This window comes from Pan paniscus, chromosome 3 (genome assembly GCF_029289425.2).
Source record: "Pan paniscus chromosome 3, NHGRI_mPanPan1-v2.0_pri, whole genome shotgun sequence".
In the NCBI taxonomy this organism is placed as follows: domain Eukaryota; kingdom Metazoa; phylum Chordata; class Mammalia; order Primates; family Hominidae; genus Pan; species Pan paniscus.
Genome location: NC_073252.2, coordinates 5,973,159 through 6,000,188, shown reverse-complemented (window position 1 = coordinate 6,000,188; position 27,030 = coordinate 5,973,159). Strand labels below are relative to the sequence as shown.

The window sequence follows — 27,030 nt, the reverse complement described above, 5'->3', positions numbered from 1 at the left end:
GGAGCTCCAAGCTTCTGGGATGCATGAGGGTCTCATGTGGTCTGAATAACTTCTGAACCCCAGCTCATCTCTACCAGGGAAACAGAGTATTTAGGTCTCCAGGCAGCACAGCTCCCAGCGGCTCACGAGGTTCTTACAGTCCCAGCACACGACGATAGAGTTATGCTCTCCAGAGCAGGAAGGACCCTGCTGGGAAGCAGCTCTCTCAGGGCGGTGCCAATCACACGTGCAACACATTTCTCCTTAGCACCTTTGACATGCAGGGTGCAGGGCCACACCTGGGCATGCAGGAGCCTTTCACTCACACAGATCTTGTACAGGTCTGATTCTGCCATCACCAGCTGTGTGACTTTGGGCAAGTGACTTAACCTCTCTGAACCTCAGGTTCCTCGTTAGTGAAGTGGCATGTAAAGCTTCAAAGAAGTAAAAGATTTAAAGCACTGAGCCTACCAGAGTGTACGTGCAGAATAATCACTGCTGTGACCATGCCAGCCACACAGCTGTGATATGGAGCCCAGAGTTTTACCCACAGAACCCTCTCAAAGCAGGGCAGCTTGACTTCCCAGTAACTCCATATAGCAATAGCTGAAAGGATATTTTATTTAAGCCTTTCCTAAAGTGGCCCAGAGAGGTGAAGCAACTTACCCAAAGTCACACAGCTCCTAATTGTCAAAGGGTGGACTAGGGTCCAGGACTGTTCCTTAATCCAGTGCTCCTGGAACTTCCCTGGGTTTCCACCCACGAGACTCCCCACAGGGAAGCCTGACCATCTCCCCAGCTCTGCATTCCCTCAGGTGCCCCCTTCACACTCGCATGATGCTTTGTTACAGGCCTTTGCCATGCTGCCTGCCACCGTTTATTTTGTGACATCTGTTTACTGCCCTCCCCACTGCCCCAGAGAGTGGGCTCCACAAAGGCAGAGGCTGCCCCTGGTGTCTGACACCGTGCCTGGCAGTGTGCAGAGGCCACACCCCCGTGCTGGATGGTGAGTGATGCTGAACGCTCCCTCCAGGACTGCAAGCTGCTCCCTGTGGACACTCGCTGGCTGTGGGGCGAGGCCAGCCAGGACTACTCTGCTTGCCAACTGGACAGGCTCTGAGCCCAGAAACAACTGGTCCTCCCAGGAAGCATGGAGCCTTGGAGAAAACAGCCAGGGCCAGGTGTAGCTCACTGAGGAAGGCTGGACACAGGCTGCCTGGTGGCCCCCATCCAGGGACCTCCATGGGGCTGGGGATAGAGGGGGTGAAGGGCCATGCTCTAGTTCTTGAATTCTAGCATATTTATGGTTTCAAACATTGGCACCCGTTTACGAGGCCAGTCAGTCCTGCTCACACAGAGCCCAAGCTTCTTCCAGGCACATCCCCAGTGTGCTATTCTTGTTTTTTGTTTTCTGAGACAGGATCTCGCTGTGTTGCCCAGGTCGGAGTGCAGTGGTGTGATCACAGTTCACTGCAGCCTCCATCTCCTGGACTCAAGTGTTCCTCTCACCTCAGCCTCCTGAGTACCTAGGACTATAGGCACGCACCACTGCACCAGGCTAAGTGTTTTTTTGTTTGTTTGTTTTTGTTTTTGGTAGAGATAGGGTTTTGCCATGTTGCCCAGGCTGGTCTCAAATTCCTGGGCTTAAGCAATCCTCCCACCTCAGCCTCCCAAACCCTGATATTATACTCGTGAGCCACCATGCCTGGCCTCCAATGTGATGTTCTTCCTCTTCTCCAGTTTGTAAGAGTGCCCTGTAGACATATCTGTGTGTCTGTCCACCTCTGTTTCTAGCTCTCCTCTTTCTCTCATCTGCCTTCTCTCTGTAGGGTCTCATTCCTCATTCAGTAATTCAGAGAATGTGCCTTATGGAGAAATAACGCTTTTTTTTAACCCCCGTGATCTTGATGCCTGAATAAACCCACCGAGGTTCTGTGGCTAAAGTGGGACTCGTCTCTCCAGCTTCCCATAGCTCAGGTCCGTGGCTGATTCAATCAGAGGCCAGGTGCATCTGGCAGAGACTAATGTTGTTTTCCCACATCCACAGTTCTGAGTTCTTGTTCATTCAGTCAAGAGAACACATGGCCCCATAAAAAGGTACTGAACTTCTCATCTCAGTGCCACTCCTGCAGCTTTATAACTTTGGGTAAGTCCTCTGCCCTGTGCCTCAGTTTTCTCACCTGCAGAGTGGACATGATAATGATACCCGCCCCTCTGGGTTGTGCTGAGGTTTAAGTGTAATACTCCTGGGACCTGGTACATAGCAAGACTCAAGAAAATTCATGCTTATAAATATTCTTATCATTATTATCATTCCTTTAAACATACTGTTCTCTTTTAAATATCTTTTATCTCTATCTCCAGCAGGAGGTGTAACCCGGGAGGAGGCACTCATCTTTCTGCTGAGGCCCCTACAGCTCTGGTTAAAGTCAAGGCCATGCCCCACCAACAGGCATGAAGTGCTTTTCCATTTTGTGGCTGGATGCCTGACAGCGCCGCTTTCCCCCACCTCACAGCGGCTCTGTTTCCACTGATGTATGCCTCTCAAGGGTCTCTGGGACTCACTGCACACAGAGTCCTTGTCTCCCAGCCCCTGTCCCCATGAAAAGGAGGGAATGCGAACATCTCCACCTACCATATGCTTTTCCTGCCTCAGTGCCGTGTCCAAATGCAGCAGGTCTTTTAAGTGAAGGCTGTAGATACACAGGTCAACGTCTACACTGCAAAATAAAATGAGAATCGGAAAAGACTTTCAGGGTATCGGAAATGAAGAGTAAGAATATTGGCACGTCCCTAATCAGTACAAGCCACAGCACACCCTGCCTCAAACTCTCATTCTGCAGCATGCTGAGGTCCTTATGCTCACTCCAGGTTTATAAGAAGGGATCAAATGAGCTGTTTGAAACCCACTAATGGCCATAAGAGAAGAGTTGGTGTCAGAGACATAGGTGCCTGGGACTTCTAAGAGAAAACCAATGGAGAGAGGGAAGGGAGAGAAATAAAAATGACATTTCCTCCTTTGAGTATTTTCTCAAAAAAAATTTATTTACTTATCTTTTTAGAAATAGGGTTTTGCTCTGTCTCCCAGGCTGGAGTGCAGTGGTACAATCACGGCTTACTGCAGCCTCCACCTCCTGGGCTCAAGCAATCCTCCCACCTCAGCCTCCCGTGTAGCTCGGACTACAGGCATGCACCACCATACCCGGTTGATTTTGGATTTTATTTTAGAGATGGGGTCTCACTATGTTGCCTAGGCTGGTCTTAAACTCCTGAGCTCAAGCAATCCACCCACCTTGGCCTCTCAAATGTTGGGATTACAAGCATGAGCCATGGTGCCCAACCTCAAGCATTTTCATGTCTATCATCACGTGTCACCTTTCCTCGGTGCCTTAGCAGAGACATTCTCATGCCCATTTTACAGATGCAGAAACTGACTCAGGGAAGAGAGAATCAGAGAAATCAAGTGACCATCATAGGGTCAACGGGGGCAGATACATGGCAGAGTGTAAAAGTCTTTGACCTTTTTTCCCTCATAGGCAAATGCATTTTAAATGATGACTCTCCCACCCAAACCGTTTCAAATCCTCTAAGTCCCAAATGCTGAAAGAAAGCCATTCTAAGCCAGGGCTGGCCAGTCCAAGAAGGCCCCTCTTCAATGAAGTCCCTTCTGCCTGGGCCACTTTCAGGCTCAAGGTGCTGAGCCCAGTGTTTTTGCAGCAGCCCTGAGCAGAGGCTGTGCCCTGGATCATCCCACCTCTTGGACTCAACGGAATTTTGGAGCAGAGAGAGGCCTGAGGCCTGGTGTGTGAACCCGCCAGACTGAGTTTCTTAAGCCCCTACCACGTGCGGAGCCCTGCTCTGGGTTGGGTCAAATCCGGCTCCGTCACTCACGGCTGTGTGACCAGCAAGTCACGCAGCCTCTCTGTGTTTCCCTTTATTCTTTGTGAACTGGAGGAAATGACAGTACCAACTTCATAGGGGTGTTAAACGGAATTCATTCACTCATTGATTAATATTTACTGATTGCTGAACTTGTCCCAGGATCCCCCTCACTGGGCAAAATCCTCATGAGATCATCAATCCCTGTAAAGTGCTTAGCACTCTGCCTGGTACTCAGAAGTACCCACTTAATCAACTTCGCCAGTGGCTGGGAGCACGCCAGTGATTAAATGAGGCCTCCTTGTCATCTCTCCCCGGGGCTCAGGCCTGACTCCATAATCCCAGTGTTGGGCAATACAGCACAGGAAGTGACAAAGGCATCTGGGGCTCCGATGGTGACGCTGGGTCGCTGTGTGTCCCTGGCAGAGTCACTGAACCTCTCTGGGCCTCTGTTTCCTCCTCTGACAATGATGTGACTCCCGGCCCACTCCAAGAGGACTGGAAGCCTCATCCTCCATTGCCCGCTCTCCTTACCTCTCGCAGGCCAGCACCTCAGGGAAGGCGTTCACCCGGAGGAAGGTGCGGCTGAGAAACCTGTCATCGCTGGTGGCCGAGTGGACGCTGGATGAGGAGCTGCAGTCGTCCTTCTCACCCTGGCTCAGGCTCCCCAGGCTGCTGGAAGGAGAGGCCTCTACCGGCTGGTGCGGCAAAACAGCCTGCTTTAAGTTTTCATGCAGAGACGGGTTGGAGGAGCCATCGGCCAGAGGCTGGGGTGGCAGTAGGAGTCACACTCAGTCCATGTGATGCCTCTAGGATTTGATCTAGTATTCATAATTCTACCAGTGATTCACGCTAGCCGCTCACAGGAAGGTCTGCCTGGAGGAGACTGGCCAGGGTGCCAGCAGACACCACAGAGTTTCCGTCCCAGGTTCTGCCACATCGACAGCCCAGAGGCCCGAATCACAGTTCACTTGTCCTCACAAGGCCAGCCCCTCTGCACCAGGTTCCTTCCCCTAAACTGCCAACCTGGATCTGTGCCCCGGACACCCAGCGCACCCTCCTCCCAGCTGCCAACTCTGACCTACCTCCTCCATAGCCATCGCTTGCCCTGACACAGTTCTCTCCTTGCTGCTGACCCCCTGGCCTGCTCCCTCCACGAATCCTGCCAACCACCTGTCCTTCGCCTGCACAGAGCAGGAGTCACCCTCCTGCCCTCTGCCCACCGACAGGCTCCACGCTCCTAATCAAGAAGCTGGAACACCATACACACCAGGCCCACAGGAGGTCACAGCCTGGGGCCTGGCATGGCTAGAGGGCCCAGCAAATGTCAGCCTCCACCTCTGGCTGCCCGAGCCACAGTGAAGCGGCTCTGGCTTAGACGCTCCTGGTGACTTCATAATTCTGGCCTTTCCAGACTTTGGTCCCCCTACCTGAAACACCCCCCATTTGTTGTTTGCTGGGCAGAAGCGTCCCTTCCTCCAGGCGTGGATCCTGGATCCCATACTGGCTCCACAGGTCCCTGGGCATCTGCCTCTTGCCTATTTCATCATGCACTGTCCTGCATTCTCGGTGTATTCCAATCCACTCAGGCAGTGAGGGCCTCCAGGGTGGGGCTGACACTCTGCTGACTATGGCGTGATCCCCAGGGCCCACGCAGGGCCTACCCAGAGGATGGAGAAACGCCCTTCATCCACCCACCCGTCCCACCCTTCAACCACGTGAAGCACGTGGTTCCCAATGTGGGTTCCAGGGAACAGTTCCTTGAGCCAGTTACTGCTCACCACAAAGTTTCCATGGAAAAATTAGTTCGGTAAAGCTTGTGTTAAACAAGGTGAAATATTCCTTTGGTGCAGGAATTCTCAGAACCTCCAATAGGCTTTGGCTGTCTTCAAAAGCAAATAATAATTGAAAAGATCGTAACATGCTGTGAGTGCTCAGATGTTGTGCACTGTTCTGAGCCCTCATGTATGTTATCCTGTGTAACACCCAAAACAACTGGGCGAGGCAGGAGCACCATCATCCCCATTTCACAGATAAACAGACTGAGGCAGGAGAAGTCAGGAAACGCCACACAGTGAATGGCTGAGATGGGGTTAGGACTGAGATGCTGTGACTCCAGAGCTCGTCATCCTGAATACCAAGAAAGCAAGCCACATTCTCCCAAACTTATTTCACTAGGAAACTTTTTTGCACAAAGCACCTCCCAGGCTGAGGGCTCCTGGAAGCGCCATGGAAGGTGAAACCATAGCCAGGTGTTGGGGTCTGACTCTGGCTCTGCCACTTCCTGTCACGTGACCTCAGGTCACTCGCCTCTCTGGGCCTCAGTTTCCTTACGTGTAAAGTGGAGACATTATTTACCTGATAGCCATAACACCAAGTTGAAATGCATGATGCATGACAAATACTTAACACAACACTGGCCCTGTCCACATAAGTGTTCAGTAAGTGCCAGCTGCTGGCATTATTAGTCCAGGGCTCTGTGAATGAGGATTAGCGCTCAGACCTGAGTCGGTATCAGTGTTTGTATTAGTGTTAAAAAGGCAGAGAGGGAGCTGTCCTACTGTGCTGTTACCTCGTGTCCCTGGGGATACAAGGAACCATGGAACTTCCGTACCGTGGTTACCATGGGCATGTCCTGTTCCTGAGCCTCAAAACTATCCCTACTAAAATGACTTGCCATAAAACCCTCAAACAGGACCAAACATCACACAGTTAATCCCCCCACTTTCCTCCCAATCTCTGGCACATGACGGAAGTAACTGGCTTTCTATGATGGAGCTCAGGACTCTCACCCGGAACTTCTGATTGATGGGGTAGATGACTTTGGCCTTCAGGGCGAATGCTGTGATATTGCTGTCGGAAGGCGGCTCACATTCCTGGGAGGGAAAGACACAAACGGCATGGGAAACTTTCTGTAACATGAAGGATAAGTTGTCAAGTTTTTCCAAAATGCCACATCCCATTTGTAATAGCAGCCTCAGAAAGGGACCATGATAGGCACATTTAGATTCATATTAGCTCTTCCTTGCCAGAAGGAAAATGGATGGATGGGTGGACAAACAGATGGATGGATAGATGGATGGATGGGTGAATGAATGGGTGGGTGGGCAGATGGATAGACGGGTGGATGGATGGATAGGTAGACAGATGAATAGATGGGTGGTTGGATGGAAGGATGGACAGACAGATGGGTGAATGAAAAGGTGGAGAGATAGATGGGTGGATGAAAAAATAGATGGGGATATGGACAGATGGATGAACAGACAAATGCTATCATAAGAGAATGGCACAATGTTCATTTAATTACAATCTTCAGCTTTGGAAGAAATAAGGACTTGAATAACTTAAGACTAATTAACAAGAGAGTCTCCTAAGGAATTAGAAAAAGCAAACACACAGAATAATTTTAGCATTGCCAGGTGTATAAGCACATGCAGCCATATTCACACACAAGAGTTGGGATTAGACCCTTAAACAAAAGGAAGTGGTTGGGCAAGTCTTCTAACTTCTCTGAACCTCAGTCTTCCCAGATAGTAAACCAGCAGAGTATCTGCCCTCGAAGACCACATTCATGAAGCACCCTGCTGAGTCACTAGAAAAGAGAAGAAACTTTAGGAAATAAAGGGTATTAAATTAGGAAAAGAGGAAGTCAAATTGTCCCTGTTTGCAGATGACATGACTGTATATCTAGAAAACCCCATTGTCTCAGCCCAAAATCTCCTTAAGCTGATAAGCAACTTCAGCAAAGTCTCAGGATACAAAATCAACGTACAAAAATCACAAGCATTCTTATACACCAACAACAGACAAACAGAGAGCCAAATCGTGAGTGAACTCCCATTCACAATTGCTTCAAAGAGAATAAAATACCTAGGAATCCAACTTACAAGGGATATGAAGGACCTCTTCAAGGAGAACTACAAACCACTGCTCAAGGAAATATAAGAGGATACAAACAAATGGAAGAACATTTCATGCTCATGGGTAGGAAGAATCAGTATCGTGAAAATGGCCATACTGCCCAAGGTAATTTATAGATTCAATGCCATCCCCAACAAGCTACCAATAACTTTCTTCACAGAATTGGAAAAAACCACTTTAAAGTTCATATGGAACCAAAAAAGAGCCCGCATCGCCAAGTCAATCCGAAGCCAAAAGAACAAAGCTGGAGGCATCACACTACCTGACTTCAAACTATACTACAAGGCTACAGTAACCAAAACAGCATGGTACTGGTACCAAAACAGAGATATAGATCAATGGAACAGAACAGAGCCCTCAGAAATAATGCCGCATATCTACAACTATCTGATCTTTGACAAACCTGACAAAAACAAGCAATGGGGAAAGGATTCCCTATTTAATAAATGGTGCTGGGAAAACTGGCTAGCCATATGGAGAAAGCTGAAACTGGATCCCTTCCTTACACCTTATACAAAAATCAATTCAAGAAGGATTAAAGACTTAAACGTTAGACCTAAAACCATAAAAACCCTAGAAGAAAACTAGGCATTACCATTCAGGACATAGGCATGGGCAAAGACTTCATGTCTAAAACACCAAAAGCAATGGCAACAAAAGCCAAAATTGACAAATGGGATCTAATTAAACTAAAGAGCTTCTGCACAGCAAAAGAAACTACCATCAGAGTGAACAGGCAACCTACAAAATGGGAGAACATTTTCCCAACCTACTCATCTGACAAAGGGCTAATATCCAGAATCTACAATGAACTCAAACACATTTACAAGAAAAAAACAAACAACCCCATCAAAAAGTGGGCGAAGGACATGAACAGACACTTCTCAAAAGAAGACATTTATGCAGCCAAAAAACACATGAAAAAATGCTCATCATCACTGGCCATCAGAGAAATGCAAATCAAAACCACAATGAGATACCATCTCACACCAGTTAGAATGGCAATCATTAAAAAGTCAGGAAACAACAGGTGCTGGAGAGGATGTGGAGAAATAGGAACACTTTTACACTGTTGGTGGGACTGTAAACTAGTTCAACCATTGTGGAAGTCAGTGTGGCGATTCCTCAGGGATCTAGAACTGGAAATACCATTTGACCCAGCCATCCCATTACTGGGTATATACCCAAAAGACTATAAATCATGCTGCTATAAAGACACATGCACACGTATGTTTATTGCGGCACTATTCACAATAGCAAAGACTTGGAACCAACCCAAATGTCCAACAATGATAGACTGGATTAAGAAAATGTGTCACATATACACCATGGAATACTATGCAGCCATAAAAATGATGAGTTCATGTCCTTTGTAGGGACATGGATGAAATTGGAAATCATCATTCTCAGTAAACTATTGCAAGAACAAAAAACCAAACACCGCATATTCTCACTCATAGGTGGGAATTGAACAATGAGAACACATGGACACAGGAAGGGGAATATCACACTCTGGGGACTGTTGTGGGGTGGGGGGAGGGGGGAGGGATAACATCGGGAGATATACCTAATGCTAGATGACGAGTTAGTGGGTGAAGCGCACCAGCATGGCACATGTATACATATGTAACTAACCTGCACAATGTGCACATGTACCCTAAAACTTAAAGTATAATAAAAAAAAAAAAAGAAAAGAGAAGAAACTCATCAGTGGGCTGCTTTGCATAGTGGCACAACACACCACTGTCAAATCCTGCTCAGGAATCACCTCCCCTGACTCATTAATAAGAAGCTGGATGGACTTATCCATGGCCTGCCCTATAACCCCACATCCTCTGCATCTCTCTCCTCTTGGGTCATCCTCACCCCAGCCCTGCACTTTGTAAAGTCAGTGCTGAATCAATGCTTTGGAAACAACCGGATAGTGAATGAAGATAAGCAGACAGGCAAGCCCAAAGCCTGGCGCTGCAGACCATGAGAAATCTCTACTGGGCAATTCTGAACACACTGATGGAAGAAAACTGCATCTGTGTCAATCCAGGTGCTTCTCAACCATGTCTTGAAGAGTGAGCTCCATCACCAATGACCGATTTCCAATCACAAAGTTCACCTTGGAATAAGACACCCTATTGTGGGAAACACAGGATTGATCACTTGCTCCTAATTTGAGGTGCTGACACAGCCTCCACTGAGCCAGCACTGTGGCCTAGATACGTCTGCAGGAAGAGCTGCACCGTGATGCCCTGTGAGCAACACGGGAGGGACGCTCCACACCAGGGGCTCCTGTTCTTGTCGTTTCTCTGTACCTTACAACTCACAAAAAGACTTGGGTGACAAGAATGGGGAAGACCCCTCATTATTCCTTATATAAAATTAACTCAAGATGGATTAAAGACTTAAATGTAAAACCCAAAACTATAAAAACCCTAGAAGAAAATCTAGGCAATACCATTCAGGACACAGGCACAGGCAAAGATTTCACGACAAAAATGCCAAAAACAACCGCAACAAAAGCAAAAACTGACAAATGCGATCTAATTAAAGAGCTTCTGCACAGCAAAAGAAACTATCATCAGAGTGCAAGACAATCTACAGAAGGGGAGAACATTTTTACAATCTACCCATCTGACAAGGGTCTAACATCCAGAATCTACGAGGAACTTAAACAAATTTACAAGAATAAAACAACCCCATTAAAAAGTGGGCAAAGGACATGAACAGACATTTCTCAAAAGAAAACATTCACGTGGCCACCAAACATATGAAAAAAAGCTCAGCATCACTGATCATTAGAGAGATGCAAATCAAAACCACAATGAGATACCATCTCATGCCAGTCAGAATGGTGATTATTAAAAAGTCAAGAAACAACAGATGCTGGTGAGGCTGTGGAGAAAAAGGAAAACTTTTACACTGTTGGTGGGAATGTAAATTAGTTCAACCATTGTGGAAGACAGTGTGGCGATTCCTCAAAGAGCTAGAAGCAGAAATGCCATTTGACCCAGCAATCCTTTTACTGGGTATCTACCCAAAGGAATAGAAATCATTCTATTATAAAGATACATGCATGTGTATGTTCATTGCACTATTCACAATAGCAAAGACATGGAATCAACCCAAAAGCCCATCCATGATAGAGTGGATAAAGAAAATGTGGTACATATACACTACGGAATGCTATGCAGCCATAAAAAGGAACAAGATCGTGTCCTTTGCAAGGGCATAGATGGAGCTGGAAGCCATTATCCTCAGCAAACTAACACAGGAACAGAAAACGAAACACCGCATGTTCTCACTTATAAGTAGAAGCTAGACAATGAGAACACATAGACACATTGGGTTGGGGGAACAACACACACTGGGGCCTGTCAGGGGCGAGGGGAGGGAGAGGATCAGGGAGAATAGCTAGTGCATGCTGGGCTTAACACCTAGGTGACGGGTTGATCTGTGTAGCAAACCACCATGGCACACGTTTACCTATGTTACAAAGATGCACATCCTGCATATGTACCCCAGAACTTAAAAGTTGAAGAAAAGGTTTCAAGAAGTAAAAAAAAAAAATAACAGGGAAAACCACCAACGTACGCTACCTCCCCAAGCTTCCAAGGACCCTGCCACAGAGGTCACTGTCTCCACTTCCAGACAGAGAAAATGAGTCACAGAGAGGTGAAGTCACGTGCCCAAGGCCACACAGCTAATCATCGCTAGAACCGGGATCTGAACTCAGCTTTGCTGGCCCCAGGTCCGCCCTCTTTAGCCCATGCCATGCTGGCTCTGTCAACATGATGTGAATAACAGCAAGAGTAAGTGCCATGAAGTTTAAAGGGAAGTGGGGGTTCGTGGAGAAGGTCCCTGAGCTTGGCTTCACCGTGTTCAGAAACCTATTATCAGATACTGAGGCACCGCGCACTCCCACATCCCAAGTCCCCACGTCCAACCGACCACCAATCCCATTAACTTAACCTCCTACATCTCTCTCGAATCCATGGCCCTGGCCTATGCCTCCAGCGTATTTACCCTGAAGGGCTGCAATCACTTCCTAACCAGCTCCTCATCCATGTATTGAGGGTCTACCGTCTCCAGCCACCTTATGCATGTTTGCCCATTTAATTATCACACATCTGTCAGCTTGGGGAGGTGGGGACTATTATTATCATGCCCACCTTATGGGCTGCGAACTGAGGATCAGAGGTTAACACCTTCCAATTCATTCTCCCTGTGGGAATCTAATGATCTTTTGAACATGAATTTCCATCGATGTGCCTCTTAAAATCCTTCCTGGCCTCCCTCTGACCTGAGGGTACAGAGCCTGGCCTGCTCTCAATCCCCTGCATTCTGGCCCACTTTCTGCTTGGAGTTTTGTCAGTGAACAAGGAATGGCAGGAAGATGGAAAAGGCTGAACTCAGGACTCATTTGCAGAGTCCACTGCAAAATGAAAATGGGGATTCTTATTTAATAATGATCAAGAATTTCAAGATAGTGACAGCAGAGTCCACCAGCCAAGAGTGGGCCTATCTGAGCGTGGTCCCTGTGACCTCACAGGTCACACCCAGGACACCAGCCCTGGCTGACTGTCCAGGGGAGACACATTTGCTCAAGGGAAAGATACAAAAGCAAAAGGGCCCTGTGCATTTGTAAACTTCCTACAAACAGGGGAGAAAAGAAACGACAAAGAAAAGGGTGACCATGAGAGAAAAGCAAAATCCCTGCTTCCCAGGAGTTGACCTTCAAGGGGGGAATACAAAACAAAAACCTAATTATGAAAAGGAAAGGGCCAGGCGCGGTGGCTCACACCTGTAATCCCAGCACTTTGGGAGGCCAAGGCGGGCAGATCACGAGGTCAGGAGTTTGAGACCAGCCTGACCAACATGGTGGAAACCCGCCTCTACTAAAAAATACACAAATTAGCTGGGTGTGGTGGCACATGCCTGTAATCCCAGCTACTCAGGAGGCTGAGGCAGGAGAATCACCTGAATCCAGGAGGCAGAGGTTGCAGGGAGCCGAGATCGCACCACTGCACTCCAGACTGGACAACACAGTGAGACTTCATCTCAAAAAAAAAAAAAAAGGAGGAAAGGATGTTGGTGCGGGGTCCACCCAAGACCTGTAGGCGCAGCACCTGGGGATGGAGAAGCCGGGAAATGGGCATCAGAAACACATCCCAGCTGGCAAGAAGGCTCCACCTGATCTGTCTACCTGCAGACTGCAACCCCTGCAGGGCCAGCCCAAGGACGGTCATGGTCTTTGCCAGGGGATGAAGGATGCAGGAGCATGTGACACCTGAAATCAGGGAAGGAGCGGGCTCTGCTACCTGAACAGGAGCCACTGCCTTTAGTTTTTTAAAGCTCTCCTCATTAAGGTCAGGTGTCCTCCAAATTCTGAGAGTCTCCCCAGCTGAAGCAATACAATTATTTAGAAAATTGGTTGCAGCGAAATCTACAAGGTAAAACTTCCTCAGCTGGAGCAATGCAATTATTCAGAAAATTGGTTAAAGTATAATTGCAGGAAATGAAAAACCATTTCCATCACCAATATAAAGGGGTTCTTTTCAGAGAATGCATAAATGCATCCTTAAAGGTTCTACCCACTCTCCCTCCCTCCAAAGCAAAGGAGTGGGATGGAGAGACGGAGGCTGTGGAATAGCATGCCTCAGAGCCTTCTGGAATTTTCTGTTTGTTTTCGGCTGAGATGAGTTGTTCATTAAACAGAGGTCATCCAAGGCGTGGCAGGAACCACAAGGCCCTGGTTTTCTGTGCACTAGAGGACAAGAAAGTTATAGCTCGACCCACTGGGCCAAAGCAGCCCTGACCACATATTTTGACAAGCTCAGTCTGCAGAAAGCAAAAGCATTCTGACAAGCCAGTCACTGGAACAAGGAGATCTTTCACTTAACCCTTGGCAATTATTAGCTTGATAATGGGCATCTGCTAGGTGTAGCTGAATAGTGAACAAGACATTACTAGGCAGAAAAAAATAACCTTACAGTGGGGTAGAAATATTTAGGCCCCCCTGCAAACACTGATTGAGCACTTATTCTGTGGCAGGAACGTTCACACGCATTAACTCAGCCCTGGGTGACTCGGGAATGGCAGGGGGAGCACCATCACTGCTGTCATTATAAATGAGAAACTTGAGGCTCAGACAGGTTATGCTTCCTGCCCAACATCACACAGCAAACATGTGGCAGAGCTGGGACTGGGTTCCAGGATTCTAGGTCCCAAAGCCAGATGTGTTTTCATCACATTCAAGGGTACCCTATGTGTGAGCAGCATTGTTTAACAGCTTTATTGAGATTTAATTCACACACCCTGCAGTTCACTCATGTATACTATTTCATAGTTCTCCCTATCTTCAGATATGTGCAGCCATCACTATATTCAACTTTATTTATTTATTTTGAGACAGAGTCTTGCTCTGTCACTTAAGCTGGAGTGCAGTGGCACAATCTCAGCTCATGGCAACCTCCGCCACCTGGGTTCAAGCAATTCTCCTGCCTCAGCCTCCTAAGTAGCTGGGACTACAGGCATGCACCACCACACCCAGCTGATTTTTGTATTTTTACTAGAGATGGGGTTTCACCATGTTGGCCAGGCTGGTCTCAAACTCCTGACCGTAAGTGTCTGCCGGCCTCAGCCTCCCAAAATGCTGGGATTACAGGCATGAGCCACCATGCCCAGCCTATAGTCAACTTTAGAACATTTTCATGGCATCAAAGAGAAACCCTGTCCTCTTTCACTGTCACCCCATCCCTCCCTTTCCTCTGCCGCAGCCCCTGGAAACCACTAATCTACTTTCTGTCTGTATAAATCTTCCTATTCTAGACATTTCACAGGAATGGAATCCTATAACATGTGGTCTTTTGTGAGTGGCTTCTTTCATTTAGCATGTTTTCTAGGTTCATTCAGGTTGTAGCATCCATCGGCCCTTCATTTTATTTTATGGCCAAATAACCTTCCAATGTCTGCCTATATCACATTTTATTTTTCCAGTTTTTCTATTTGGGTTGTTTCCACATTTTGGCTATTGTGAATAGTGTTGCTTTGAACATTTGTGTACAAGTTTTTGGGTGGACATGTTTTCACATCTGTCAGCAGATTCTAGTAGTGTGAGAGGGTGGGAGGGGGCACAGCAGTAGAGACAGAGGAGGGGAAGAGAGACACAGAGACAGGGAGATGCCATGCACCTGCAGCTCACATACTGTCACAAAGATGCACACAGAAAGACCCACACAGACACATGAGAGAGTGATGGACTGGGACATACACAGACACACATGGAGAGGCAAGCACACAGTGTCAGAGACAGCACAAGGCACGTTCAAATAGGGGCTCAATCAGTGTTTGCAGGGAGACCTAAGTCTTTTTACCCTGCTGTAAAGTTAACTCATATTTTCCTGCCTAGTAATGTCTTACCTGTTCACTATTCAGCTACACCTAGCAGATGCCCATTATCAAGCTAATAATTACCAAGGGTAAAGTTAAAGATCTGCTTGTTCCAGACTCATCTCCTGCAAGCCATGTCCCGGGATAGCAGCAGAGGCTTCCCCATCTCTCCCCCCGTCCACGTTGGCCAAGGGCAGGGCAATGCCTCCCTCTACAGGGATCCCACCAGCCAGGGAGGGAGATGCAGGGCTGGCGCAAAAGCTGATTGTTCAGAGTAACTAGAAGCTGAGCCCTACTGACTTCGGACCTTTGGGGAAATCCGTTTTTAAATCCCGAGCCCACTTTCTTCTGTGGTAAGCTAAGGCTGCGGAACAGGATGGAACAGGTTGGAAAGGAGCAGAGGCTAGAAGTCGGGTGTGGGGACGCAGCACTCCGGAGCAGGGGCCTGGAAAACCCAAGGACAAATATCAGCTTGGCTACTCCCCCAGCTGCGGGACTCAGGAAAGCAGCCTACCTCTGAGCCTTGGCTTCCTCATCTGGAAAATGGGAATATAAATCAGATCAGCCTCACGTGGCTGCTGAGAGAAGGGCACGAGATCATTCACGTGAGTGTTGGCATCACTCACAGGTGAGAGGTGTAAAACTGCCTGGCATGAGTGATGCTAAAAAATAATGCTAGCTCCATCTCTTCCCCTTATTCCAGAAGATGAAGCCTGCAGTACTTTCTAGGGGACAAGGAGGTGACTAGAAATGTCACATCCTCTCCACCCACGGGGCTCACCCAGAAAGCTATGTTCTGTGGATAGAGTAAGGGTTCCAGGAAGGCAGGAACAAAGAGAATTTTTTTAACATCTCTTCCAGAGGCCCAGCACCCCCACCCCTAGAGATTTAATTAAAGGAATTAAAATGAAATGAAAATAAACAGACTTATGCACCAACATTCATAGTAGGCTTACTCATCACAGTCAAATTCTGAAAACAGCCCGGTCCGCCAATGAAATACACACAAATGGTGAGCAATCAACAAAGTGTGGCACATCCACACAGTTGACTGCCACTGAGCAATAAAAATGGGCGAATTATTGATACACACAACGAAAGGGAAACATCTTAAGGCATTCTGTGGAGGGAACACAGGCACAGAACAGCACAATTCTATTTGCATAAGGTTCTAGAACTGCAGAACCAATCAATGGAAATCCCATGCATGGGCACCTCTGGAAGTGTGTGGGGGCGGGAAGTGACCAGAAAGGGGCACTAGAGGACTTGCTGGGTGATGAAAACATTCTCAGGGGGGTATTTGTTCTAAGGGGTATGCAATTGTCAAAACTCATCAAACTGTAAAACCTAAAGTCTGCGCATCTGACTGTATGTAAATTATGCCTCAGAAAAGCAGCCCATTGGGAAACTATATCTGTCAGAGGCTTGTCTACATGACACCCGGCTTCCAGGGGGAATACCCCACCTCCCACATGTGCCTCCACAAACAAACACCAACACCAAGCTTACATCAACAGCTTCCTTGTCCTTCGACATCTGCACTTCTCTCTTCCTCCTCCTCGATGGGGAGCCAGTTTCCGAGGGGGTCTGTGCATTAGACTCCAAATTCTTGAGCAGATTTTGAGTGTCGTCTTTCTAAAACCCGAAGGTCAGGAGTTGGGGGTGGATAGAAACACAACATTGAGGTCAGTCGGCCTGGTCCCCACCGTGACTTTTGCCAGTCAACTCCCCCAGTCCAGCAGCCACTTCTGCTCGCCTCTGTGCTTCTCAAGCTTGGTCTTCTGTGTGTGATGCCTCCCACCCCACGTGGGGTCCGCTACACGTCCTTCAAGACTGCACAGGCCACCTTCCTGAGAGGTTCCCCTAAGGCCTCCAGAATGCCCCATTTCAGTGCACCCTCAGGACTTGAGGCAAGAGGCAGAGCAAAGCTCGTTCCATTTTTCTTCTAGGTTGGGGACCCCATTGGACTGGGAGCTCTTTGGATTTAACAACTAAGCATGGGAAATGGCACATGCATATAATTTTCCTGTTGATCTTGATCATTCTATTGAATGGTTTTTAAGACAACATGTTAGGTGACCTTAAGTTATAGAATAGTTTCTATTCTGAACTACAATGAATGCTCATTATTTATGGATTCTGTATTTGCCAATTCCTGTACTTGCTAATATTTATTTAGAACCCCCAAACCAATGCTCATGGCGCTTTTACAGTTATTCACAAATACACGCAGAGCATGAACAATCTGAGTTGCCCAGCATGCACGTGCTCAGTTGAGATGGAACAAAGTAGCACTCTGCCTTCCTGTCTCTGCTCTCATGCTGTAAACAAACCTTCTTTTCATACTCTAGTAGCACAGTTTTTGCATTTCTGTGCTTTTTCTCGGTGACCTTACTGTTTAAAATAACCACCAAACACAGTGCAGAAGTGCTGTCTAGTCTCCCGAAACACAAGAAAACTATGACATGCCCTCTGGAGAAATGGGTGTGTTACAGAAGCTTCATTCAGGTGTGAGTTACAGTGCTGATGTCTGTGAGTCCAATGTTAATAAATTAAAAATATCTATTAAATAAGATATCTTTAAACAGAACCATACATAAAACTATGCTATGTATTGACTGGTTAATGGAAATGTTGTGACCAGAGGCTTGTAGGAACCTAACCCTGTTTTCCCCCCAGGAACAACGGTTCAGTGTTCGCTAATGCTGTGTTCTCAGTGAGTTTACAGAACATAACTACCATGAATAAGGAGAGTAGACTATATTTAAAACTCTGTTATCCTAGACACTTCTCAACTTCCCCTTTAATCACTACCTGCTCATGAATATAATCTTTGAACTAAAGAAACATCACCAGTTTGTCACTGAGTTAATCAGCTACTATTATCGAGCATCTGCTTTGTGTCAAGCCTTGTTCTAGGTACTGGGAATAGAGTAACGAACAAAATACACAGCCTCTGCTTTTGTGGCATTGACATTGCAGTGAGAGAAGAAAGAGGCAAACAAATGAAAAAATACATAGCAATTCAGGGACAATCATGTCCTAGAGTAACAGTGGAGGGTGGGGGAATGAAGGATGATGGCAGACAAAGTCTCTTGGAGAAAGCGGCATTTGAGAAGGAACTTAAAAGAAGTGAGGCCATGAGCCATTGAGATATCTCAGGGAGGAGCATTCTAGAGACAGAATAGCAAGTGCAAAGGCCTTGGAGGCAGGCCCATGCTGGGCATAGAGAGAAACCTGTGTAGATGCAGCAGTCTGTCGTGGGTCTTGGGGTAGATGATGAGGCCAGAGATTTGGGGGGTTGTTTACTAACCATAGCAGGCCAGTACAAGGGTCCTGCAAAGAAGAACCCAGTCAGATAGTCCCACAGTAAAGACATCGAGGAAAAAATATATATATCCCACAGAGGGAGCATCACTTGAAAATGTCTAGAGGGTCACCAGCCATTTGAGGACAGACTCTAATATGAAAGATAAAATCCAAAACAAATAAAAGGAAAAAGCAAGCAGGGAACGCACTACACAGGGAAAAAAAACTTTAAACAAATAAACAACTAAAATATTATCAGAGAGATCACAGAAGGTATTCCATTCATAAAATAAGAACAGGATAGAACATTCTCAGAACAAAAAAATGACTCTTCAAAATTGAAAATATGAAAAACTCAATACAAGTATAAAGTTGAGAAACATCTCTCCAAAGATAATGTAAAAAAGACAAAGAGAATCGAAGTGAGAGATAAAGACTAAGATTGGAAGCCCAATTCAACCTAAAAAAGTGATAGGAGTTCTTGGAAGAAGAAAACATATAAAAGGAAAAGAATCATCAAAGAAATCAAGAAAATGATTCTCGATCAAAAGGACGTTCCAAATGCCTGGCACCGTGGATGACAAATGACTTTCACCAAGACCATCGTGGTGCAATTTCATTTACTAGGAGCAAAGGTAAAGGTTCTTTAAGATTCAACAGAGGAACAAAAGGAAAAGAGGTTTCGTGTAAGGTATCAAGGATCAGAATAGAATCAGTTTTCTCAACAGCAACCATGGAAATTATGAGATGAAGCAGAGTCCCCCCTTTTTAAGGGCCTGCAAATCCCTTGCCCTAAGCCTGGAAATAAAGGAAAATCCTGACTTTCTTCAAGGGAAATTATCAGCAACTTGATAAGCAAGAAGGTAATAGTCGCCTAAAACAATAGCCAAGGAAGTTAGAGTCAGGAGATGTTTGGTTTCCCTGCAGAAACTAAAGATAACATCTTAACATATGTCCCTGAGTTGTTTTTCAGAAACCTGGACCCCCATCCAATGGATCCACTCTGAGGATCCATGGCTGAGGTCCTCAGCTGCCCCTTATCTGAGATCTGAACTCTGAGCACCATTCTTTGTTCTAAAGCTCTTCCTGGGGAGCCCAGAGGAAGTCATGACCAGGAGCCTGAGCTAAGATTCTTTTCTGCCGAACCTACATTTTAAAACAAAGCTTCTCTTCCTTGACAAAATTGCAAATCAGAAAATCTTTGAATCTACCTCTGACCTGCAAGCCTCCACTTCAAGATGTCTGGCCCTTTTAGGCCAAAACCAGTTGTAACCTTCATGTATTGATTTACAATTTTGCCTGTAACTTCTGCTTTCCTGAAATTTACCTCTACCTTTAAAAACCTCACCTGGAAGCCATCAGGGAGGTCAGGATTTGAGCATGAGCTGCCTAGTCCTCCTGGCTTGGTGCCCTGTGAATAAACACCTTCCTTTTTACCACTATAAAACCTCAGTGTCGCTATCTGGTCTTACTGTGCCAGGTGAGTGGAACCCAGTTTGGTTCTACAACAGCTAGAAGACAACGGAGGCCGGGTACAGTGGCTTACGCCTGTAATCCCAGCACTCCGGGAGGCTGAGGCAGGTGGATCACGAGCTCAGGAGTTCGAGACCGGACTAGCCAACATGGTGAAACCCCATCTCTACTAAGAATACAAAAATTAGCCTGGGCATGGTGGCGCATGCCTGTAGTCCCAGCTACTGGGGAGGCTGAGGCAGAAGAATTGCTTGAACCCAGGAAGTGGAGGTTGCAGTGAGCCGAGATTGCACTACTGCACTCCAGCCTGGGTGACAGAGCGAGACTCTATCTTCAAAAAAAAAAAAAAAAAAAAAAAAAGGACAATGGAAAAATGCCTTCGAAATTCTGGAGGAAAATTATTCCCAATCTAATTATTCTTACCAAATTAAGTATAAAGATAGAAGAATATATTTTCAGACATAGAAGTTCTCAAAAGAGTTGCATCCATCCCTTTTTGAAAAAGCTACTGAAGGATGTGCATGCAATGAAATTAGCTAACAAAAGGGGAGTGCCAGGGAATCCCTGAAACAGGATTCAACCCAGAAGAGACGTGAGAAACTCCCAGCATGGTGAGTAGCTGTTTCTCAAACTTTAAGAACATGTAAATCACCAGGAGGGCTTATTAAACACAGCCTGCTGGACTCATCCCTAGAGATTCTCCTTCAGTGAGTCTGGGGTAGAGCCCAAGAATTTGCATTTCTATCAAGCTCCCCAAGATATTGATGCTGCTGATCTGGTCCACACTTTAGAGAGCTGTCTAGAGAATAACCAGCTCAAACTAGAGCTTGTCAGAATGTTTCTGGGAGAGATATTTTTCTCAAGAAGATAAAATGGATCAAATATCTAATGCATTCAAATGTCTTGAACACAAAGGCACATATGTGGGGGAGAGTTAAATGAATGATAAGTACACAGAATCTAAGCAAATGAAAAAACCGAGGCCAGATGTGGTGGCTCACACCTGTGATCTTGGCACTTTGGGAGGTGAAAGCAGGAAGATTGCTTGAGCCCAGGAATTTGAGACCAGCCTGGGCAACATGGCAAAACTCTGACTCTATGGAAAATAGAAAAAAAAAAAAAAAATTAGCCAGGCATGGTGGTGCAAGCCTGTAGTCCCAGCTACTTGGGAGGCTGAGGCGGGAGGATCACCTGAGCCCAAGAGGTCAAAGCTACTGTGAACTGTGATCATGCCACTGAACTCCAGCCCGGGCAATCAAGTGAGACCCTATCTCAAACAAAACAAAAAACAAACAAAAAACAAAAAAAGAGAATAGCTATTAATTTCAGGAAAAACAAAATGTTGTGCAAGAAAAGAAGGTATTCATAACCATAATTGATCCTTAACTTGCAGTAGATAATGTTTGTAGAATTGTAATAATGGAAACCCTGAATACAAATTTAACCAAATTCCCCTATAACCTCCGTATTGGGAGTGTGGTGGTGGTGTTGGGAAGAGTGGACATTTTATGGAGGAAGGGAGGCAAAAGAGCTAAGTCCTCTTCCTTTCCACAGTGGAGGGTCAACGGCTATTGCACGCAGCCAAAAAAAAAAAAAAAATGCAAGCAGCAGCAATATAGGTACATTATTTAGAAATGGGAAGTAAATTCCCAAAATAATCAGCTGAAAGAGTTAACAAGGCCACTGTTGAGAAGTAGAAAATGGGTGGGGCTATTGCTCCTTTTGAATTAATACTTTAAATTATGTGCATGAACAACTTTGATGTAAATAAAACAGGTTTAATGATGAAATAAGTTAAAATAACAAAATAAAACAAAAACAGCAAAACGAAAGCAGTGCAAGATAAAATTGTGACTTGGAACAGAGGAGGAGAACAAAGAGTGCCCAGAAAGCAGGGAAGTACCTGATCTAGCGTGGAAGGTTAAGGCTTCCCTAGTTAAGAAGGTGATCTCTCTGGGTCCTGAGGGCTGAGCAGGATAGAGTCTGAGAAAGGACCGCGCAGGAGGAGAGAACAGATGTGCAGAAGTGCAGAGGTGTACGGGGAACAGCGAGGTGTCTTGAGTGGCTGGAGAGCAGGATGAGGCAAGTGGCTGGGCACCTGTGCATCAGGGTAGGTGCTCAGGGGAAGGTAAGCCACTGTATGCACTATGCTATAAAACTGGGCATTATCTTTATTTATTTATTTATTTTTTAGATGGAGTTTCATTCTTGTTGCCCAGGCTGGAGTGCAATGGCATGATCTCGACTCACTGCAACCTCCACCTCCTGGGTTCAAGCGATTCTCTTGCCTTAGCCTCCCCAGTAGCTGGGATTACAGGCATGCACCACCACGCCTGGCTAATTTTGTATTTTTAGTAGAGATAGGGTTTCTCTATGTTGGTCAGGCTGGTCTCTAATTTTTTTTTTTTTTTTTTTTTTTTTTGAGACGGAGCCTTGCTCTATCACCCAGGCTGGAGTGCAACGGTGCGATCTCGGCTCACTGCAACCTCCGCCTCCCAGGTTCCAGCAATTCTCCTGCCTCAGCCTCCTGAGTAGCTGGGATTACAGGCTCCTGCCGCCACGCCAGCTAATTTTTGTATTTTTAGTAGAGGCAGGGTTTCACCGTATTGGCCAGGCTGGTCTCGAACTCCTGACCTCAGTTGATCAGCTCGCCTTGGCCTCCCAAAGTGCTGGGATTACAGGCATGAGCCACAGTGCCCAGCCTGGGCATTATCTTTTGCAGGCAGCCAGGAGTCACTGGAGGTCTTTAATCAGGAGAATCATATTGTCTGACATACATTTTATAAATAAAAACTACAGGGAGGAGACAGGAAGAAAAGAATCTCATTAGAAAGAAGGTTGTTGCAAGGATCACATCAAACTGTAACAAAATCCTATTAGTCCTACTTTGAGCCACAGACCCCTCCATGGCTGCCACCCTGGTCTGAGCCACCATCACCCTCAACTGACTAGCTGTGCAAATCCAGATGGCTTGGTTAATCCCGGTAAGCCTCAGCTGACTCAGCTAGCAAATGGGATACTAACCACCACCTCACCAGGTAGCAGATACTTAAGGCTCTAGCTTTGGGGTTCAAACCAACTAGGGTTGAAATTCAGCCCCACTGTTTACTCATCGTGGCACCCTGGACAAATAACCTTGCAGAGCATCCACTGCCTCACTGTAAATTGGGGATAATGGCAGTTCCTCCACCTCATGGGCTGGAGGATAAAGAACCAGATGTCTATAAACACTGCACAGGACACCCAGCCAAGTCTCTGTGTGTTACTTCCCTTTCTCCATGCAACAAGCCAGCATCTCTTAGTGTCTCTTAATCACCAGCAGGATCTGACAACCCCCAACTCACCTACGAGCATCTTGCATTATCTCAGTTTCAGCCCTCATCAGCTCTTTGCGGTGTAATGCTCCCCAGGAGTCACCAAATTCCCCTATATTCTGAAAGAGCCTGTGCCTACATGGAAACCGCACAAGATCTGTCTCATCTTCCCACGGGCCAGAAATGGGGGCAGCAAGACCACGCCATCTTGTTTCTGATCGCGCAGACTTTACCCTCCTCCCACCCCAAAGAGGCAGAAGTTGCAAGGACCTAAAATAGTGGCCATACCACTATTGATGGAATGCCTGCCATATGCCAGGTGTTGCCATGCACAGCCAATTCCATGAGGGCCACTTGCATAGGAAGCATCCACTGGTCTCCTTCAGGCAGCCACCCCGACCCTCATCCATGCAGAACACAGTGGCTCTGGGGTTAGACACGTCTGTCACTTTAGTAAGTTACTTAACCTCTCTGTGCCTCAGTTTCCTCATCTGCAAAGCAGAGACAAACTGTTGTGGAGATTCATTGAGATCATTTAGGGAGAGGGTCTAGTTCAGTGCCTGGTACACAGCACTTAATAAACGCTAGCATTGCCAGTGTCCCATCGCAGACTCCCCATGCGGTGTCATAACCGATAGTTTACTTGCAAACTTGCAATTCGTCCTTCTCCTTGAGGTTGTGAACCTCAAGCAGGCAAGGCAGGGTCTCTACTGCTCATGAATGTGGTCCCTAGGCCAGTGACTGGCTGTAGAAGGTGCCCGAAAACTTTTACTGTGGGATGAATGAAAAAATGAATGCCAATGTGGCAGGTGGGACTCAGGCCAGGCGACGTAACCCACACCGCAAGGATGGAAGAGGCAGAAGCAGGAATAGGCATTCAGGCGTGGGAGCCCCAGCCGTCCTTCTGTCCACCATGGCGAGCAGGGCCAGCATCCTGTCCAAACCCTTGGCGCTGCAGATGAGGAGACCGAGGCGTGGCGCAGTTGGGCTGCTGTCTAGGATCACCCAACGGAGTGGGATGTAACAGGCACCGCAGAGGACCCCAGGCCAATGCCCTTTAGTCACGCCGACACCTCCCTCCTGGAGCAGAAGGGGAACCCGACGCCTAAGCGGTTGCGCGCGAAGTTCCCAACCAGGCTCAAGGAGTCGCAGAGCCGGGGCTCCGGGCCCGCAGGACCCAGAAGCCACGCGCCCCGCGCTCCCCGCCCCGCCGCTGTCTGCTCGGCCGACCCACCTGGTGTCGCGTGCGCTGGCGGCCCGCGCGGCAGCCAAGCCAGAGGCCGAGGCCCAGGCCGAGCGCGGCGCCCAGCAGCACGGCGGGGGCCAGCAGCGCGGGCGCCGGCCGCAGCGCGTCCCGCCCCAGCAGCAGCCGCGCGTCGCTCTTGCAGGCCGCCCCGCCGCGGGCCATCCGGGGCGCTCAGGCTGCCGCCCCGCCGCATCCCGCCGCCTGCTGCACCGTCCCCGCCAGGGCGGCGACGCGGGACTTTGAGCCCGGGCGGGCCAGGGGCGCCGCCCGCTCCGCACTTTCTGGCCTGTGCAGTCTCCCGACTCCTGCTTCTCTCCCCTTCCCTGCTTCGCCGAGCCGGAGGGAGGAGCCTGGATCACCGCTCAAAACTTTCAGACACCCCCGCCCCAGCCCTGCCCCTGCACTGAGCATGCCCAGAGACAGACGCGCCTCCCAGCCCCGGACCCTTCCGGAGGGGGGCCCGGTTTCCACCCCTTTAACTTTATTGAGGCTTAGAAGGCTCCTTTAACTTTATTGAGGCTTAGAATATGCTACGCATTTAGCTTAATGATCTCATTAACTTTCTCAATAACTCTCTGCGGTGGGTGCTCCGCCCATCCTCCTGATGAAGAAGCTGGGATCAATGCAATTCCAACCCCCTGCCCTTGCCCCTAACCTCTACCCATCAACCTTCCCGGGAACACACCGCCCTCCACGCCTCTGAACTTGCTCACGCGAAGACTCCTGTTTTAATCTTATTTTGTCTCAGGGAAGGTCGAGACAATGGGTGGAGACACCGTTACATTCAGTCTCCACTAGGAGGATGGGTAGAGGGACCCTTACACCCAGACCCCACTGAGACGATGGGTAGAGAGACCCTTACACCTAGTCCCCACTAGGACCAAGGGTAGAGAGACCCTTACACCCACTCCCCACTGAGACAATGGATAAAGAGACCCTTACACCCGCTCCCCACTAGGACCAGGACACTGCACCATCCTTCATTTACTCAGCACTTGGAGAGAATCTGTTGTGTGTGTGTTGCAGGCTGGGGGATAGGCCAGCCACAAACCAGGCAGTGTCCAGGCTAGTGAGTATCTCACAGTTGTTTAGAGGGGTAAAAAATTAGAGGAGTTCATCACTGTGTTTTCTTTAAACAAACATTTATGGGGTAGCTACTAGATGTTTGCTTTTGTCCTGGGTGCCTGGGTAAAGCACACATGCATGTGCATGACTGCACACTTGCACGCAGGGGCGCAGACACACACACACACACCTACCCTGTGGAGCTTAATTCCCTGTGTGGGCCGGGCTAGGGGACACCATGGGGATCTGCTTCAGCAGAGGAGGGCTTTGTCCTTTCAGCCTGGATGTCCAGCTTGTTTCTAGTTTGTTTCATCATTTCCTCATGGCAAGATGGGAACTGTTATCCAAATTCTTCACCTTTTTTTAATAAATGAAGAAACTGACAGCTGGAGAGGAGAGGTGACTCATTTGCAATTAAGGAGTGGGGCAGAATTCTTGTCTCATTTACACCTGTGTCTGGCTTCAGGGCAAACTCTCTGCTATGTGGAGCTTCTTATGTATTACCTTAGAAGCATCTCCAAGGTTCCTGGGGACATGTATGGGGGCAATAACTTGACGCTCTTGTTTTACATTTCCATGAATGCTTAGGCTTTAGTTTTTAAAATGTGGTGTTTGGGCCAGGTGTGGTTGCTCACGCCTGTAATCCCAGCACTTTGGGAGGCTGAAGTGGAGGATTGTCTGAGCCCAGGAGTTTAAGACCAGTCTTGGCAACATAGTGAGACCCTGACTCCGTAAAAAATACTAATAAGATTTTTTAAATGTAGGGTTATTTGCTTTTTACTTTATCATAAAGTTGTTGACTATTAAATTAACCTTTAAATTACTGACTGTCAAACAACACCAACGGTCCAGCAACATGCTTGGCATTTAGCCTGTGGCCTTGTCTCATGCCTGACAGCTGCCACGTACCCCCTGGTGTGGGGAACTTGGCTTATAAATTCTCAGCCTCTCAAACCCCATGGCGTTGTCCATGTTAGGTCAGGAAAGGCCTGTCCTTGGATGGTCTGGGTTATGGGGAGAGAGGCTCCCAGGGGCCAGGCTTGCTGGCCTGAGACTTTAGACAGCCTAACAGCCTGCCCCGCAGGAAGGCTGGCGGGAGTGGAGCCCTCTCCCGTCAACAGGTGTCAGCTGTCACCCAGGACCTAGGCAGGGATGAGGAAGCACACAAAAGGCTCCACCAGTCCCCCTTTTTGTGTCTTTCTCCTCCTCCTCCTGCGTCCCTTGGCAAAGCAAATCCCTGTCCCCTCGGAGAGTTCGGGGAGAGCTTGCTTAGGGCTGCGACTTCAGACGCCAGCTCCCCTCTTTCTAGGTCCCCAGAGAGGTGGCCCAGCGGCTGGCCTGTTTCCCACTGGGAATGCGAGGAGCACCCGGGCCGGCCCAGGGCTGACCCACAGCAGGCTCGGGCAGTGGGTGCTCAGCTGGTCTGCATTGAACGCAACCGGAAGTGAGGGTCCTTTTCCT

General features: G+C 47.7%; 1 protein-coding gene across 4 annotated transcripts in view; it reads right to left on the bottom strand.

Annotated features, from left to right (window-relative positions):
* The window catches only part of EVC (EvC ciliary complex subunit 1), a 123,496-nt gene extending 98,664 nt beyond the window's left edge, over positions 1-24,832 (bottom strand). For all 4 annotated transcript variants that reach the window (XM_034951910.3, XM_063603688.1, XM_034951911.3 and 1 more), the window contains exons 1-5: positions 24,493-24,832; positions 16,672-16,797; positions 6,651-6,734; positions 4,393-4,625; positions 2,615-2,699 (exon numbers count right to left, since the gene is read on the bottom strand). In XM_034951910.3, coding sequence (XP_034807801.2) covers positions 2,615-2,699; positions 4,393-4,625; positions 6,651-6,734; positions 16,672-16,797; positions 24,493-24,666 — 702 coding nt within the window. In that variant the 5' untranslated portion in view covers positions 24,667-24,832. The remainder of the gene's footprint in view (positions 1-2,614; positions 2,700-4,392; positions 4,626-6,650; positions 6,735-16,671; positions 16,798-24,492) is intronic.
* Positions 24,833-27,030: the final 2,198 nt, after the last annotated feature.